This window comes from Phyllobates terribilis, unplaced genomic scaffold (assembly GCF_046119375.1).
Source record: "Phyllobates terribilis strain yellow unplaced genomic scaffold, ASM4611937v1 Scaffold_4__5_contigs__length_816908805, whole genome shotgun sequence".
NCBI lineage: Eukaryota > Metazoa > Chordata > Amphibia > Anura > Dendrobatidae > Phyllobates > Phyllobates terribilis.
The window spans coordinates 792,643,790-792,660,407 of NW_027362764.1; the positions used below are offsets into that span (position 1 = coordinate 792,643,790).

Here is a 16,618-nt window from a genome sequence, read left to right on the forward strand (position 1 = left end):
CCGATGGACGGGGCTTATGACGCGCAACCCGGAAGCGCGCGTTAAATGCCGCTGTCGGAGATTGACAGCGGCATTTAACATGTTAACAGCCGCGGGTGGATCGCGATTCCACCCGGGGCTGTTGCGTGCACATGTCAGCTGTTAGAATCAGCTGACATGTGCTCGGTTCAGTGCGGGCTCAGCGCAGCAGCCCTCACTGAACCGGGGGTACGCAAATGTGCGTACTAATACGGCAAGGGTTGGAAAGGGGTTAAAGGACATGATACGTCTAGGTTTTGCATCAACTCTTCATAGTCATCTGCTCTTGAGTTCCCAGTAATGTGAATGTGACCCATGCAGGCTTTACTTTTCCCTGCAAAAAACAGAGAAAATCCTCATCATGAAGAAGCTTACGAATCTGAGCTCCAATAAAGACTCCTTCACTCAACCTTGGACATTTATCAGAGATACTTGATGCTTTTGCATTTTTATCCATTGCCTTCACAGAGTTCTTCATTAGGCCCAACTTGATGTGCAATGGTGGTAACAAAATCGCGAGAGTGTGAGTGTGTGAAAGAGAGTGAACAAGGGCTGGATGTTGTTACTGTCTCCTAGTTTAAGTGAATGTAGGAGAGTCCAGGCTCTTATTGTACTGATATTCTCTTGCACGACTATCCCACGCACACAGAAAGCGATAGTACATTGTGAATCCACCCTGGAGACCAAGTAAGAGGGCGACCACCTTTACATCACCACAGCAGGGCCACAAATGTTGGTCATAGTTCAGATACCTCCACAGCTGTTTCATGTTGTCGGCGTACCCAACGTGAATTGAAGGTAGCACATTGCCATTATGCAGCAAGGCTTATTTTGGAGGAATTGAAGAGCCTCCATTCCTCTGGATTATGACTTCTCGTCAGAGCTTCCATTAAACTGTTGTTGCCACAAGATCGTCCTCCATGAAGACTTATTGGACAAAAACCTTATTATAGGTGTTAAACAAAAATCTGAACATCGGCCGCTAGGAGATCCCACTGCTGTAGTCGGGAACCTAAGAGCTCAGCCGGACTCTTGGGCAGATCCAAATCGCTAAGAAGATCGTTCAGGTCACTTTGTGTTATAAGTTCTGGTTCAGTTGAGGTCGCTGACAAAGTCGGGGTCATAAGAGGAAGATGCTCCATGACACCGAGCGCCCTAACATTACACCAATGTTTATGGTGCATTTGGAGCCGATAATTCTTCTGTATGTGGTACGGGGCGTATTGCCGATGGAAGGTTTGGGTACTGGAAAGTCCACTCCTTCCTAATGGGGGGGGGGGGGCACCATGCAGAAATAGCCATCGGTAGTGTGATCGGTTGGGACTGCAAAAGGCATAGATAGCAAGTGGTTGCATGGGAAGAGGCAAAGATGTGATGCACATCTATGAAGCCCAACTCTTATTCTGATCTATTCTGCAGCCAAAAATACAGGTTGTAGGCTTTCCTTATCATGGTAGCAATGTTTCTCCTTTGTGACACAAAAGTGACTTCTCATATGTAGCAAAAACTATCCACTTTACTAAGGCAAGAACGAGGCATAACTGAAAAAACATATAGAAACGTGTCAATAGGCTATGATACCCTAAAACTGTATACCTTACACAGTATTTGTATCTTCATGCCAAATAATCAGCAGATCCGAGCGCTGCCCGTTACAGCCCTTTGTATCGGATCAGAGCGATCGCCGCGATCAATCATGTGACTTTGTATCGGGTCAGAGCGATCGCCGCGATCAATCATGTGACTTCCATAAAAGTCTAATGCTGCAGCTTCTACTTAAGAAGCAATGCCACCATGGCGCAGGTTTACGGGTGATGCCACAACACTAAAGTCCAGGTGCTGCTGACGCTTAGTATACGCTGTGGGATCATCACAGAATTTCGGAGGCCGACCGGAGCAGATTTGAGTCCTCGCGTAAATGATCAATCACTCTCATTCAGATTTAAGAATTTTTTATATATATTTTTTTTTTATTTAATTTATCAGCCTCCCCTTGGAAGGGACGGTAATGGACACCAAGTACTGTGTGTGTTTAGATCTCTCCCGCAGTCCCTTTTCCGCTCAGGTGGATGATACCGATGAACAGATCGATAAGCCAAAAACAAAATAGAAAGGACAAAAATGTGTGATGACTGGAGCCAAGAAATATTATTACAATGGAGTTTTCTGTCCCAAGTGCAGCTTCCACTGTCAGGAGGCAGGAAAGGGACGACAGCGTAATCCGGATCTCACTGCTTAAGCCGCCAACGAAGACTATGAGGAGGGGGGGTCCGCCAGACATACATACATCCTGCTTACTTTGGTGGTTTATAGACCAACTTTCTGGACTTAAGCACACTCCACCGGTGTCTCTTCATGTAGTAGAGAACAGAGATAATGAAGGACGACATCAAGACGATCTGGAGGCAAAAAAAAAGGAGACAGTGAGAAGACCAACTGGAGCAAAGCACCGAAGCAATTCTTCAAAAGGTTACAGATGTCGGGAAAAGCAGGTTTCATATAGTGCAGTAGTCAAGTTTGAAGTAATAGACCTCAGTCCTTTTCAGGGACTCGTCGGGATGCCCAAATCTCATGAACAGGGCCCAGGCGTGCAGCGCTGTCAGCAAGAGGCAGCTGCACATGACTGTACAGGAGATCCAAAAACGTCAGCATGAGCATGCTATGGATGAATGAGAGACAACCTCATTGCTGACGAGCGCAGAGGGGCCCCATTCATGTAGTTGGGGGTCCACATCTATTGATCAGGCAGCACGGTGACGCAGGTTAGCAATGTAGCATCGCAGTGCTGGATGGAAATCCCATCAAGGACAACATCTGCAAGGAGTCTGTATGTTCTGCTTGCTTACATGGGTTTCCACCGTTTCCTTCCCACAGTCCATTGACAAACTGATAGGGAATGTAGATTATGAGCCCCAATGGGGGCAGAAATGTGGATTTCTTTAAAAACGCTGTGAAATTAATGGCGCTATACAAGTATAATAAATATTATTTATGGCACGTCTAGGGTTGAGCGGTGATCCAGTGTCCGCTCCGCTCCTCCTCGGCGGCCGGACCACAGAAGTCTTCACTTCAACATCAGTAATTCTGCTCTACTCTTGTGTAAGATGGGACAAGTCCTGATCGCACAGCTGGGGGATCGTTACAATGTATCAGTGCAGACGATCCTCTGCACGCTAATATTTAGTCTTATAATGTTAAACTCCAACGTACTGGTGACCCTCATTAATAAAAATCCTGGGTGAACTGTGAGGTTTATCGCCTCCGTGTGTTAGGAATCCCACATCCAAAACTCACTTTAAGGCCCATGCGCTTCCGGTCATCATGTTCTGGCTCCGAGGCCCATCGCAGGAACGTGCAGACATCTTTAGCCACTTGAGACATTGTTGCCGGGGTCCCTGGATAGAAAAAACAAGAATCACAAGTTACCAATAAATCCCCCCAGGTGGTAAAGAAAATTCACTCAAAATAATAAAATGGAATATAATACAAATGAGCGCAGCTCTGGAGTATAATACAGGATGTAACTCAGAATCAGTAATGTAATGTATGTGCACAGTGACTGCACCAGCAGAATAGTGAGTGCAGCTCTGGAGTATAATACAGGAGGTAACTCAGGATCAGTAATGTAATGTATGTACACAGTGACTGCACCAGCAGAATAGTGAGTGCAGCTCTAGAGTATAATACAGGATGTTACTCAGGATCAGTAATGTAATGTATGTACACAGTGACTGCACCAGCAGAATAGTGAGTGCAGCTCTAGAGTATAATACAGGAGGTAACTCATGATCAGTAATGTAATGTATGTACACTGTGACTGCACCAGCAGAATAGTGAGTGCAGCTCTGGAGTATAATACAGGATGTAACTCAGGATCAGTAATGTAATGTATGTACACAGTGACTGCACCAGCAGAATAGTGAGCGCAGCTCTGGAGTATAATACAGGAGGTAACTCAGGATCAGTAATGTATGTGCACAGTGACTGCACCAGCAGAATAGTGAGTGCAGCTCTGGAGTGTAAGAATGTAATGTATATACACAGTGCCTTGGCTGCTTCTGGGTATAGTTTGGCATTTAGAACTAAGAAATACATTTTAGGAGCCTGGAAGATGTCTAGCAATAAGGACTAGAGAAGAAGTCAGTTACGTAATCTAAATTAAAAAAAAATTAAATGGACTCCAGTCAATCAAGTTCACCCTTTGTCAACCAGGTCTATATTCTCAATTGCTAGATTATATTACCCCCTTTGTTCTCGGTCCCTTAATCAGTTTGTCACCCATGTGCATGTAATGTCCCCGGTTCTGGCGTCTGATACGGAGCCACAGCCGGGTACTGAAGCTCCAGAGTCCAGATATATCACAGCAGCTACAGATTTGCACTTACCTCCTCAGACAGCCAGCGCGTTGGCGAAACACGACTTCTCATCAATCGCGCTGGTTATCCTGTTAGTGGAAACCTTAGTGTGGAGTTCCCACACTCTACAAGTAATCACACCTACCATCTTCATACTCCAGAACCTCGTCGTAGATGGGAGGCGCCATAGCGATGGCCTGGCCCAGGAAGTATGGGTGGAAATACAGTCCTTCCCTCAGGGAGACACCGGCTGGAGGGTCACAGTATCCAGTGAGCAAAGAAAAGATGTAATCCTCTCCTCCGTGCCTGAAAACACAACAAGCCAAAGATTAGGTCTGGAATCCCACCAGACGTGTCAAGACGTCCATAAAGTATTTACACCCTGGGTTTAGGGTGTGAACAATTATAGATCGAGGTTCCGGACAGATCTGACCAATGTAGCACTGCAAGGTAGGCTAGGGTTAAATCCTACCTCTTCAGGCTTTGATTAGTGAACCTGGTGGGCTCTGCACTTTAAACAGGCTAGGTGTTCACCTTAGCCAGCTCAGGGAAGCCGACCAGACTGGATGCATCTTGGAGCTAAAGAGAGAGACAGGCCAGAACTCCTCTCTGAGAAAAGTCTGTACACACCGTGTGCAGAGAACTTCAAGTATCACTGGTTGCCATAGACAACTGCTAGCTGGGGCTAGCTCAGTCATGTGTAAGTAGTCAGGGTCCGTTCTGTTCAGTTAGCGCTTGGACAAGGCCAGGATTTATGTTTATGAGCTTGTTTTGGTGCTATGAAACCGGTGGAAAGCAATAAAATTGCACGAGTTTGGACCAAAACAATGCCTACCTGAGAGCACGAATCCCTACAATTCGTTCAGAATGTGGGCATGAAGTCCCAGAGAGCACAGGAGATTGCAATGTAAAAATATAATGTCCTTGGTACAGGCAGGTACAGCATTGCCAACAGTCTGGAGGAGCTTGTTAAACGATTAGTCCAGGTGCAACAACAGGAGACAAACTCCTGATCCAGCACTTTGAACTGGAGCAGCAGTTGCAACAGCAGCAGTTGCAACAGCAGCAGTTGCAACAGCAGCAGTTGCAACAGCAGCAGTTGCAACAGCAGCAGTTGCAACAGCAGCAGTTGCAACAGCAGCAGTTGCAACAGCAGCAGTTGCAACAGCAGCAGTTGCAACAGCAGCAGTTGCAACAGCAGCAGTTGGTTTTCCTGGCAGAAACTGTCCAGGCCAGGGAGAAGGAATTACCCGCCAGCCAAAGTGAAGGTATCCATTTGAGGTGAACGGTACGGGAAGCCCTAGAGAAGAGGAGGACTCAGGAAGATGATGTCAAGGCTTTCCTGACTATTTGAGAGAGTGGCAGACAGAAGAACTGTCCCTAGAGTAATGGGCAGAGATCCTAGCTCCATACCGTACGGTGGAACTGCAGAAAGCATACTATGACCTTGCCCTGCAGGATGCCAAGGAGTATGAAGAGCTGGAGACGGAGATTATGTTACAATAGGGAGTAGCTGGCTGGCAGAGCATAATGGGTGCTTCTCTGGCACCATCATAAGGACAAGCCTCCCCGGTCCCAGATGTCCGACCTGTTACACCTGGTGCAAAAATGGCTGCAGCCCGAGACCTGCTGTCCAGCACAGATGGTGGAGAGGGTGGTATTGGACTGATCTATCTAGTCACTCCTGAAGCCGGTGCAAAGCAGCATTGTCCAAGGAAATCTCCAGAATGCAGATGACTTGGGCCTGGTAGACAGATATTCGGTTGTGGAGAACTCCATGAGTTGTCCAGCGAGTGAGTTCACTTGTCAGGGATACCCAAAAGAAGGGGCCCAAGATCACCTCCGAGGGGTGCCCTAGGTACCAGGAGGGGTCAGAGCTGGGTTCAAGGGGCACAACTCATAAGATTATCTGTTGGAGGTGCCGTGCCCTGGGTCATATATCAGCCAACTGTATCCTGACCGCAGATCCAATGGACTGCGGCGTAGGCTGGCGCTGCTATTTAGTCTACCCTGCCTGAAGGACTATTCCTCGTCCTGGAGAGGAGCCCCAAGTGTGCCAGGCAACGGCGAACAGGATGCAAGTGACAAGACGAGGAGGAGGACGAGGAGGGCTCCCCTTAAGCCAATATCCCTGACCTGGAGGAGGCCCAGGACAACTATAGGGCTGCTGATCTCGGAGACTTAAAGGGGTATTCCTATCTCCAAGATCATATCCCAATATGTAGTAGGAATAATAATAATAAATAATAATATTATTAATAATGTAGTATTTTTTTCTGATTAGCTCTCTCTCTTTTCTCATGTGCAGGCATCACATGACCTTAGGTATCCATGATTACGTCCACTGATAAAGTCAGTTAGCTAGTTGCTAGTGGTTGTAACCATAGAAACCTAAGGTCCTGCGATGCCTGCACATGAGGAAAGAGAGAGAGAGTGAATCAAAAATTACTATACTACATTTCTAATTGGAGATATTTGATAATATTTTTTATTACACCTACTACATATTGGGACAGGATCTTGGAGATGGGAATACCCCTTTAACAGTGTAAGGTACTCTGGGAAATGTAAATGGGGATCCCCAGGAGCCGGGCATGATGATTTGTTGTGTCATGGGAACAAAGTGAAGGGACAGGTAAAAGAGCGCCTCCTCAAGGACCAAGAGGAAGATTTCAGGGGAATAATTGGTTGGCTTGAGTCAAAGAATTTAGGCCTGGGGATCGTTTACTTGTGTTAGTGCCCACAGGGGACAACAGGTTCCTCACCCAGTGGCAGGGACCTTCTAAGGTGTTAGGAAAGGTGGGAGAGGTCAAGTATAAAGTACACCGACCAGGGAAAAGAAAGGCCTATCCCATATATTATGGCAACCTACCAAACTCCTTGAGGGATAGGGACCTGCTAGAAACCCCTTGCTTGTTAGTCCGGTTAGAAGCCAACATTCCAGATGTCAAAGTAGCAGGAAATGTAACACCTTCCCAAAGACAATACATCCGGAAATTGGTAACAACCAATAGAGGAAGGGTCTTGGAGTTACCAGATCACACTCCTGTCAATTTAAAGCCCTGTAGAACTCCTGAGGCCCACCAGAAGGTAGTCTCAGAGGAGGCAGTACAGATGTGGCCATGCTCCCTCACAATCAGTTTTGGTAAGCTGGCCCCCCTCGTAGGCACTGGGGGGGGTTGGCAGATGGTGCAAAGCCCTCAGATTTGGGCAGAGGGGGAGGGTATTTAGCAATGCCAGGTAGGCTATGGTTAAATCCTAGCTCTGTAGGCTTTGATTTGATGTGCACCTCGCCGGCCTGCATGTAACAAGGCTAGCTGTTCTCCTTAGTCCATCAGCTCAGGGAAACCGACCAGACTGGAGGTGTCTTGGAGCTGAAGAGAGACAAGCAAGAAATCGCTTCTCTGATAAGACTCTGCTCATGCTGTGTTCAGAGAACTGCAAGTATAAGTGATTGTTATGGACAATAGCTGTTTTGTGTGACCGAACTGGGGCTAGCTCAACCATGTGTGAGTAGACAGGGTCTGTTCTGTTTAGTTAAATCTCTAGCCTTGTCCTGGAGTTATGTCCATGAATTTGTTTTGGTGCTGTGCAACCTGTGGAGAGCAATAAAAACTGCATGTGTTTGGACCAAACCTGAATTGCCTGTATGAAAACTTTTTCCTATAGATTTATGGCACAACCTAATACATACCCCCTGCAGGGCAATTCTACACAATTAGGGTCCAGTAAGCTGTGAAAACTTCAGAAAGGCAGTATGAATGCAAATTGACATCCAATGGTGGGTCTGACTATGTACAGGCTTCGTAGTACCTGGCGTTGGCGATGTAGCTGAGATCAGGGGGCAGCGCCCCATTGTTGGCTGCTCTAGCTGCTTCGGGGTTGGGGTACGGCTTTGGAAAACGATCCGACAGCTTGCCGGGACGGGTAAACATCTCGCCGTTCTCATCAGGGCCGTCAAGGATCTCAAACTAAATGATAATAAAATCGGCTTCTATAAATACAATATTGGGGTTAGGAATGTAGGAAATACCCTTGAGGTCGGCTCACCACACACTCACCTCCTCGGCGAGGGCCTTGGCTTCAGCCTCCGTGTGAGAAACACCAACCAAGTTCCTGAAGGCGAGGTAGTCCATACTGTGACAGGCGGCGCACACCTGCTTGTACACCTGATAGCCGCGGCGGACGCTGAGCGAGAGAACAAGCGTAACAGTCATACCTCGTTACCTAAATGGTGAGGTTCGCCGCCAGCAGCTGCCGCCCACCCCAGCCCCCTATATGTCCCAGAATGCACTGGGAAAGTCCATATTACTCTGTTTCAGGTATTTGTTTTCTTACGAATAAAACCCCATTAGCACATGTGCGAGTGGCATCAAGGGACAAAGTCCCATCTCAGGGCATTACCTGGCATGATCCAGGGAGGACAGGTAGCCGGCGTGGCTCCAGGGGTAGCTCGGAGCGTGAAGTTCCATGTCTGTTGCTTTAACAGAATTGTGGAGAGCAAACATCAATCCTGCTCCTCCGGCAGCGACGACACCGATGGTGGACAGTGCCAATCTCCTGCCCCGGGACAGAGAGGAGAAGGACATGTTGGCCTGCAACGAGCGATAAAAGGGTTAATAACAGACTGTCAGATTAGGTAAATTAATCCAATATCTCCGGAGTAAATAAACTAAGTATTGAGCGGCTGAGTGACTGGAAGAGTAAAAACAGAATAGACATAAGGAGTTTGGTGTCTAGGATGGTGAAAGTCTGCTCAGATATAGGCCAGCCATATCACTCCACTCCGAGGTTCCTGTGGGAAAATATGACAAAGTAGTATCAAGTCCCAAAATGTCTGTCCTTCATCAAAAGAAGAAGAAGTGAGACCCCCAATATCTCACCAAGAGACACCCAAGGTCACAGGTTGCACCCATAGCCGTTTATGCTAGCTGCGTGTAACGTGTACGTCCAAATCGCAGTTTTAAAGTTATCGGGTGACAGCGAGGGCGGGATGATCTTTGTCACTACTTGTCTACGAAATACTGATGCAAGACACCGTGCAGCTTCTCGGCCTCAATCACTGATGAACCACCTTTCTCCACAATTTGTCAGGTCAACTCTACCACCTGTTCCCATGCCCCAATCTATAGCGAGTCAATCAGGAGGACACATGAGTGTTGATAACATTGGTGTGAGGCGACATGACTGGTCGTGTAAGGGTTTATTCACCCCGGGAGAGCGCAGCACTGACAAGCAGGAGCATTGCCTCTACGATCGGCTGTCAATGATGGGAAACGCTCAACGGCTGCCCAAAATGGGAGATGATCTGGATGAAAGGGCCTAAGTGGGTCACGGCCGTCTATAAACCGGTGTGATTTGTAGAGTAACTGTCCATTAAATCAGCATCCGATACTCCAGAAAACTCTGCGCGAGTGGGCTGTGACAAGTTTGCAATGGCATCACTGTGTTGTGCTGTTGCAGTCAGCGTGTCGGACAACCTCTTCTGAATGTCCCCAACATGCTAATCACCGTAATAGAAGCGCTCACCTCCCGGACCGATTCGGGTCCTCGCTCTGAGCGGTTTGTCCCCCCGGGTGCTAATAGGCTGCAAAACTCCAGTAACAATCAGCAGCCGGGGGGACACAGCGCTCAGAGCGGCTCCAGCCCAGGAGATATTCAGCACATAAGGACATTCAAAAGGGTTTGTGGAAGTATTGGACAGCCCCTTAAAAAGGGGCAAGTGGCAAATATGAGCTTCTCCTGAGTATAACACTGGGCATCGGCTACAACTGGTCATCAAGCATCAGTCACTGGGTCTTGTACGGAGACTGCACAGCGGCCTGGATTTAATATCTAAAGTCACGGCCAAAAGCGTTGGTACCCTGGAAATTGTTCCAGTAATTGAGTATTTCTCCAGAAAATTACTGCAATCAAAACAGGTTTTGTCACACACACACACACACACACACACACACTTATCTCCTTTGTGTGTATTGGAACAATACAAACAGAAAAAAAAGGCAAACTGGACATAACTTCACACAAAATCCCAAAAATGGGCCCGACAAAATTGTTGGCATCCTACTTAATATTTGGAATAAACTGCAATCAATCACATCCCAAGCTTCTTACACCTCTCAGCTGGAAACCTCCAGGTCTCATATGTGAAGACGTCTTCTCCCAGCAGCCATTGTAAGATCTCTCCACAGGTGATCAATGGGATTTACATCTGGACTCATTGCTGCCACCTCAGGACTCTCCAGCGCTTTGTTTCCATCCATTTCTGGGGGCTTCTTGAACTATGTTTGGGGTCACTGTCCTGCTGGAAGACCCTTGAACTAGGACGCACACCCAGCTTTCTAACACTGGGCACTACATTACCACCCAAAATCCCTGGTATTCTTCAGATTTCATAATGCCTTGCACACAGTCAAGGCCCCCAGACAACCCCAAAACATCTGTGACCCTCCACCATAGCACTCGGCCCAGTGTTATTCTATGGGGCATGCAGTTCAGCCATTTTCTCATGCCGATTGGGCATGAGAGAACAATCGCAGCATGCTACGAATTGCAGCGAGACTCGATTCACTCACACCCATACAAGTCTATGGGTGCAAGTGAAACATCGGACTGCACTCGCACGTCAGCTCAGTGCAGTCTGATATACGGCAAGTCAGGCCACGAAGGAGATGGGGTAATTACTTTGTCTCCATCGCAGCACAGTGACATGACACTCGGCTCCCGCTCGCAGCATTAGCATCTCGCATCTGATGCCATATGCTGGTGTGACGCCGGCCTTACCAAAAAACTCCATCTTGGTCTCATCTGTCCACAAGACACTTTCCCAAAAGGATTTTGGTTACTCACGCACATTTTGGCAAACTGCAGTCACGCTTTTTTTTATGTCTGGTAGCAATGGGGTCCTCTTGGATGTCCTGTCACAGCGTTTCATTTCATTCACATGTGGACACATAGTTCGCTGACATTGATGCATCCTGAGCCTACAGGACAGCTGGAATTTCTTTGGACCTTGACTGGGGCTTATCCATCATCCAGACTATCCTGCGTTACAACCTTTCATCAATTTCTCTCTGCTGTCCACGTCCAGGGAGATTAGCTGCAGCACCATGGGGTGTTAACTTCTTGATTATGTTGCGTACCGTGGACAAAGGAACATCAAGATCTCTGGAGATGGACTTGTAGCCTTGAGATTGTTGATATTGTTCAACAATTTTGGTTCTCAAGTCCTCAGACCGTTCTCTTCTCCTCTTTCTGTTCTCCATGCTTATTGTGGCACACACAGACACAAAGAAAAGATTGAGTCAACATCAATTTCCATATTGCTCACACCTGTTTCTTGCTACAGGTGAGTTGAAACGAGCATCACACACTTGAAACAGTTGTTTACCCACAATTTTGGAAAGGTGACAACAATTTTGTCCGGACCACTTGGGGGTTTTGTGTTAAATTATGTTAAATTTGCCTTTTTTTGTCTGTTGTTCCAATACTCACAAAGGAAATAAACATGTGTATAACAAAACATGGGGAATTGTGATAATTTTCTGGGAGAAATACTTCATTTTCTGGAACAATTTCAATGGTGCCAACATTTTTGGCAAGGACTGTATGACTGGCTCTTCCCACCCCTGGACTGTGACGTATTGTGTTAGTACTAAATTCCTGTGCAAATTGTAAAAAGCTAAGCCGTATTTAGTCCTGCCGTTTGTTACACCAGCTTTCAGCACCTAAACCGCGGCTCTGCGGCTTGGTCTGGAGCATGATGCGTAGGCTCGCCCTCTGCTCCACACATTGTTTATGGACAGCTGAGGGCAGCGCTCGGCATTTCCCAGACAACATGCGAACCACTGCTCTAAGCAAGACCAGGTCACAATCTGTGCAGAGCTCTGCATGACCGTGCAACCACGGACACATGGATCCCCAGCGATCCTGATCAGGTATTTGCGGCCAGACATGCACGGAGCAGAGATGTGCACTTGGCCTCCACAATTCTTGGTCTACAGAACTGCTGGAAAAAGTTGAGCGTGCACTCAATGGTCTCCATAGATAACGGATGGAGTGGAGGCCGAGCATGTGCAAATTTGATTGATGCAAGACTGTGCGAAAAAAAGCCCCAATATCAGGATCGTGGGGGGTGCAACCAATCGGACCACCAAAGATCAGCACATTTCTCCCCTGGGTTATGAATAGGAAAGAACTTGCGGCTTTATGGTGGTCCAACTGCTGTGCCCCACCCCCGCCCGCTCGGCCTCCACCCCATTCACTGCCTACGGGACCGACGAGCGCTGCGCCCGGCCTCCGCTCCATTCACTGCCTACGGGACCGACGAGCGCTGCGCTCGGCCTCCGCTCCATTCACTGCCTACGGGACCGACGAGCTCTGCGCCCGGCCTCCGCTCCATTCACTGCCTACGGGACCGACGAGCTCTGCGCCCGGCCTCCGCTCCATTCACTGCCTACGGGACCGACGAGCGCTGCGCTCGGCCTCCGCTCCATTCACTGCCTACGGGACCGACGAGCGCTGCGCTCGGCCTCCGCTCCATTCACTGCCTACGGGACCGACGAGCGCTGCGCTCGGCCTCCGCTCCATTCACTGCCTACGGGACCGACGAGCGCTGCGCTCGGCCTCCGCTTCATTCACTGCCTACGGGACCGACGAGCGCTGCGCTCGGCCTCCGCTTCATTCACTGCCTACGGGACCGACGAGCTCTGCGCTCGGCCTCCGCTCCATTCACTGCCTACAGGACTGACGAGCTCTGAACCCCGGCCTCCGCTCCATTCACTGCCTACAGGACTGACGAGTGCTGCGCTCGGCCTCCGCTCCATTCACTGCCTACAGGACTGACGAGTGCTGCGCTCGGCCTCCGCTCCATTCACTGCCTACAGGACTGACGAGTGCTGCGCTCGGCCTCCGCTCCATTCACTGCCTACAGGACTGACGAGTGCTGCGCTCGGCCTCCGCTCCATTCACTGCCTACAGGACTGACGAGTGCTGCGCTCGGCCTCCGCTCCATTCACTGCCTACAGGACTGACGAGTGCTGCGCTCGGCCTCCGCTCCATTCACTGCCTACAGGACTGACGAGTGCTGCGCTCGGCCTCCGCTCCATTCACTGCCTACAGGACTGACGAGTGCTGCGCTCGGCCTCCGCTCCATTCACTGCCTACAGGACTGACGAGTGCTGCGCTCGGCCTCCGCTCCATTCACTGCCTACAGGACTGACGAGTGCTGCGCTCGGCCTTCGCTCCCTTCACTGCCTACAGGACTGACGAGTGCTGCGCTCGGCCTCCGCTTCATTCACTGCCTACAGGACTGACGAGTGCTGCGCTCGGCCTCCGCTCCATTCACTGCCTACAGGACTGACGAGTGCTGCGCTCGGCCTCCGCTCCATTCACTGCCTACAGGACTGACGAGTGCTGCGCTCGGCCTCCGCTCCATTCACTGCCTACAGGACTGACGAGTGCTGCGCTCGGCCGCCGCTCCATTCACTGCCTACAGGACTGACGAGTGCTGCGCTCGGCCTCCGCTCCATTCACTGCCTACAGGACTGACGAGTGCTGCGCTCGGCCGCCGCTCCATTCACTGCCTACAGGACTGACGAGTGCTGCGCTCGGCCTCCGCTCCATTCACTGCCTACAGGACTGACGAGTGCTGCGCTCGGCCTCCGCTCCATTCACTGCCTACAGGACTGACGAGTGCTGCGCTCGGCCTCCGCTCCATTCACTGCCTACAGGACTGACGAGTGCTGCGCTCGGCCTCCGCTCCATTCACTGCCTACAGGACTGACTAGTGCTGCGCTCGGCCTCCGCTTCATTCACTGCCTACAGGACTGACGAGTGCAGAACTTGTTAGTCCCGTATACAATGAATGGAGTGGAGGCAGTGTGCACGTCCCCTCCACCCAGGATGGGGCCACAGAGCCCTCATAGCAGGATGGCAGGGTGCCAGCAGTCAGACCCCCAGTTATCTGCACGTTACCCCCCACCACACAGACAGGGCACGACGTATTTTTGAAGAAAGCCTTTCGGATGAGGCGTGATCAATACATCGCTGTATTGACTGCAGTAAATATTTGGGGGACATTCTGCCATTCCTGATAATCGGGGACCCCCGTGTACGCAAAGTCCAGTGGATCTGACAGTAGTGGCCGAACTACAACTCCCAGCGTGTCCTGACAGCGGTGGGGTGATGGTTTCCATTAGTTCGGGGCCCCGGATAATCTGCGCCTTCTCCTCCCGGCCGAGTCCCCGGAGCTCGCACACAGCCAGGTCCGCAGCCTCCGGGCCCGGCCTCCCTCTCTCTCTCCCCCGGTGACCTTCATTCACCGCCCGGTCACCGGCTCTCCGCCCCGCCCGCCACCCTGTGCGACCCCCGGCTCCCACCATCAGCTCCCCCGCTCGCCTCTCACCTGAGGCGACACAGGCCAGGCCGCTCGCCCTCCGAGCTGCTGACCCGCCCGCAGCGACCTCCGGAACACCAGACACGCCGCCGCCATCTTTCCCGGCTAGAAGGGAAGTCACAGCTCCAGGGCCCGCCCTCACTGACAGCTGTGACGTCACTTCCGGTCGCCTTCTTACAGCTCCCTGTCACTGGAAGGACACCCGGCACTCGGGTCAGGATGAGAGGAGCAAAATGGCCGCGGTGTCATTGGCTGTGCGCAGGCGCGGGTCGCTGAGGGTCACGTGAGCATTCTCGGCGGGAAACGCTTCAACTTGTAGCGGATTTGTGTCCTGGTCGTCCTCACAGCTGTGGTATCAGTCGTGATCCGGCTCCAGCTGTGTGTCCGGGACAGTAACTCCCATAAATGCGGTGACTACACGAGTCCTGTGGACCGCAAGGTTAACGGATCGCAGTGATTGCTGGTAGAACTATTATTTTTGGCCCCAGTTGTGAAGACGTGCGATGATGAAGACGGCGGTCCGGGGAAATGACGGGTGTGACGGGAAATTCAGCCAAATTCACATTAGTTATTAGGTGAGAGTAAGAAATGGCGACAAAGTTCCTGAAATATGAAGTGTAGCTCAGATCAGAGCCGTTTCACCTCACGGCGCGGCGGCTGCGGATTCACCTCACGGCGCGGCGGCTGCGGATTCACCTCACGGCTCGGCGGCTGCGGATTCACCTCACGGCTCGGCGGCTGCGGATTCACCTCACGGCTCGGCGGCTGCGGATTCACCTAACGGCTCGGCGGCTGCGGATTCACCTCACGGCGCGGCGGCTGCGGATTCACCTAACGGCTCGGCGGCTGCGGATTCACCTCACGGCTCGGCGGCTGCGGATTCACCTCACGGCTCGGCGGCTGCGGATTCACCTAACGGCTCGGCGGCTGCGGATTCACCTAACGGCTCGGCGGCTGCGGATTCACCTAACGGCTCGGCGGCTGCGGATTCACCTAACGGCTCGGCGGCTGCGGATTCACCTAACGGCTCGGCGGCTGCGGATTCACCTCACGGCTCGGCGGCTGCGGATTCACCTCACGGCTCAGCGGCTGCGGATTCACCTCACGGCTCGGCGGCTGCGGATTCACCTCACGGCTCGGCGGCTGCGGATTCACCTCACGGCTCGTCGAGGCGGCTGCGGATTCACCTCACGGCTCGTCGAGGCGGCTGCGGATTCACCTCAATGCTCGTCGAGGCGGCTGCGGATTCACCTCACGGCTCGTTTAGGCGGCTGCAGATTCACCTCACGGCTCGTCGAGGCGGCTGCGGATTCACCTCACGGCTCGGCGGCTGCGGTTTCACCTCACAGCTCGTCGAGGCGGCTGCGGATACACCTCACGGCTCGTCGAGGCGGCTGCGGATTCACCTCACGGCTCGTCTAGGCGGCTGCGGATTCACCTCACGGCTCGTTTAGGCGGCTGCGGATTCACCTCACGGCTCGTTTAGGCGGCTGCGGATTCACCTCACGGCTCGTCTAGGCGGCTGCGGATTCACCTCACGGCTCGTCGAGGCGGCTGCGGATTCACCTCACGGCTCGTCGAGGCGGCTGCGGATTCACCTCACGGCTCGTCGAGGCGGCTGCGGATTCACCTCACGGCTCGTCGAGGCGGCTGCGGATTCACCTCACGGCTCGTCGAGGCGGCTGCGGATTCACCTCACGGCTCGTCGAGGCGGCTGCGGATTCACCTCACGGCTCGTCGAGGCGGCTGCGGATTCACCTCACGGCTCGTCGAGGCGGCTGCGGATTCACCTCACGGCTCGTCGAGGCGGCTGCGGATTCACCTCACGGCTCGTCGAGGCGGCTGCGGA

General features: G+C 51.5%; 1 protein-coding gene across 1 annotated transcript; it reads right to left on the reverse strand.

Annotated features, from left to right (window-relative positions):
- Nucleotides 1-1,959: 1,959 nt before the first annotated feature.
- On the reverse strand, nucleotides 1,960-14,934 carry CYC1 (cytochrome c1). The gene is made up of 7 exons (XM_073679976.1): nucleotides 14,779-14,934; nucleotides 8,778-8,968; nucleotides 8,435-8,561; nucleotides 8,187-8,344; nucleotides 4,519-4,679; nucleotides 3,313-3,413; nucleotides 1,960-2,417 (listed from the first exon to the last, which is right to left on the reverse strand). Exons 1-7 carry the CDS (start codon nucleotides 14,863-14,865, stop codon nucleotides 2,313-2,315), a joined length of 930 nt encoding a protein of 309 aa, XP_073536077.1. The 5' UTR covers nucleotides 14,866-14,934; the 3' UTR covers nucleotides 1,960-2,312.
- Nucleotides 14,935-16,618: the final 1,684 nt, after the last annotated feature.

Excerpts from the sequence above, each read along its gene's own strand:
- CYC1 (XM_073679976.1), bottom strand. The coding sequence starts at position 14,865 with ATGGCGGCGGCGTGTCTGGTGTTCCGGAGGTCGCTGCGGGCGGGTCAG. Across the intron at positions 8,345-8,434 it reads CCAAGGCCCTCGCCGAGGAG|TTTGAGATCCTTGACGGCCC; the intron begins GTGAGTGTGTGG and ends ATTATCATTTAG. Across the intron at positions 2,418-3,312 it reads GGAAGCGCATGGGCCTTAAA|ATCGTCTTGATGTCGTCCTT; the intron begins GTGAGTTTTGGA and ends TTTTGCCTCCAG.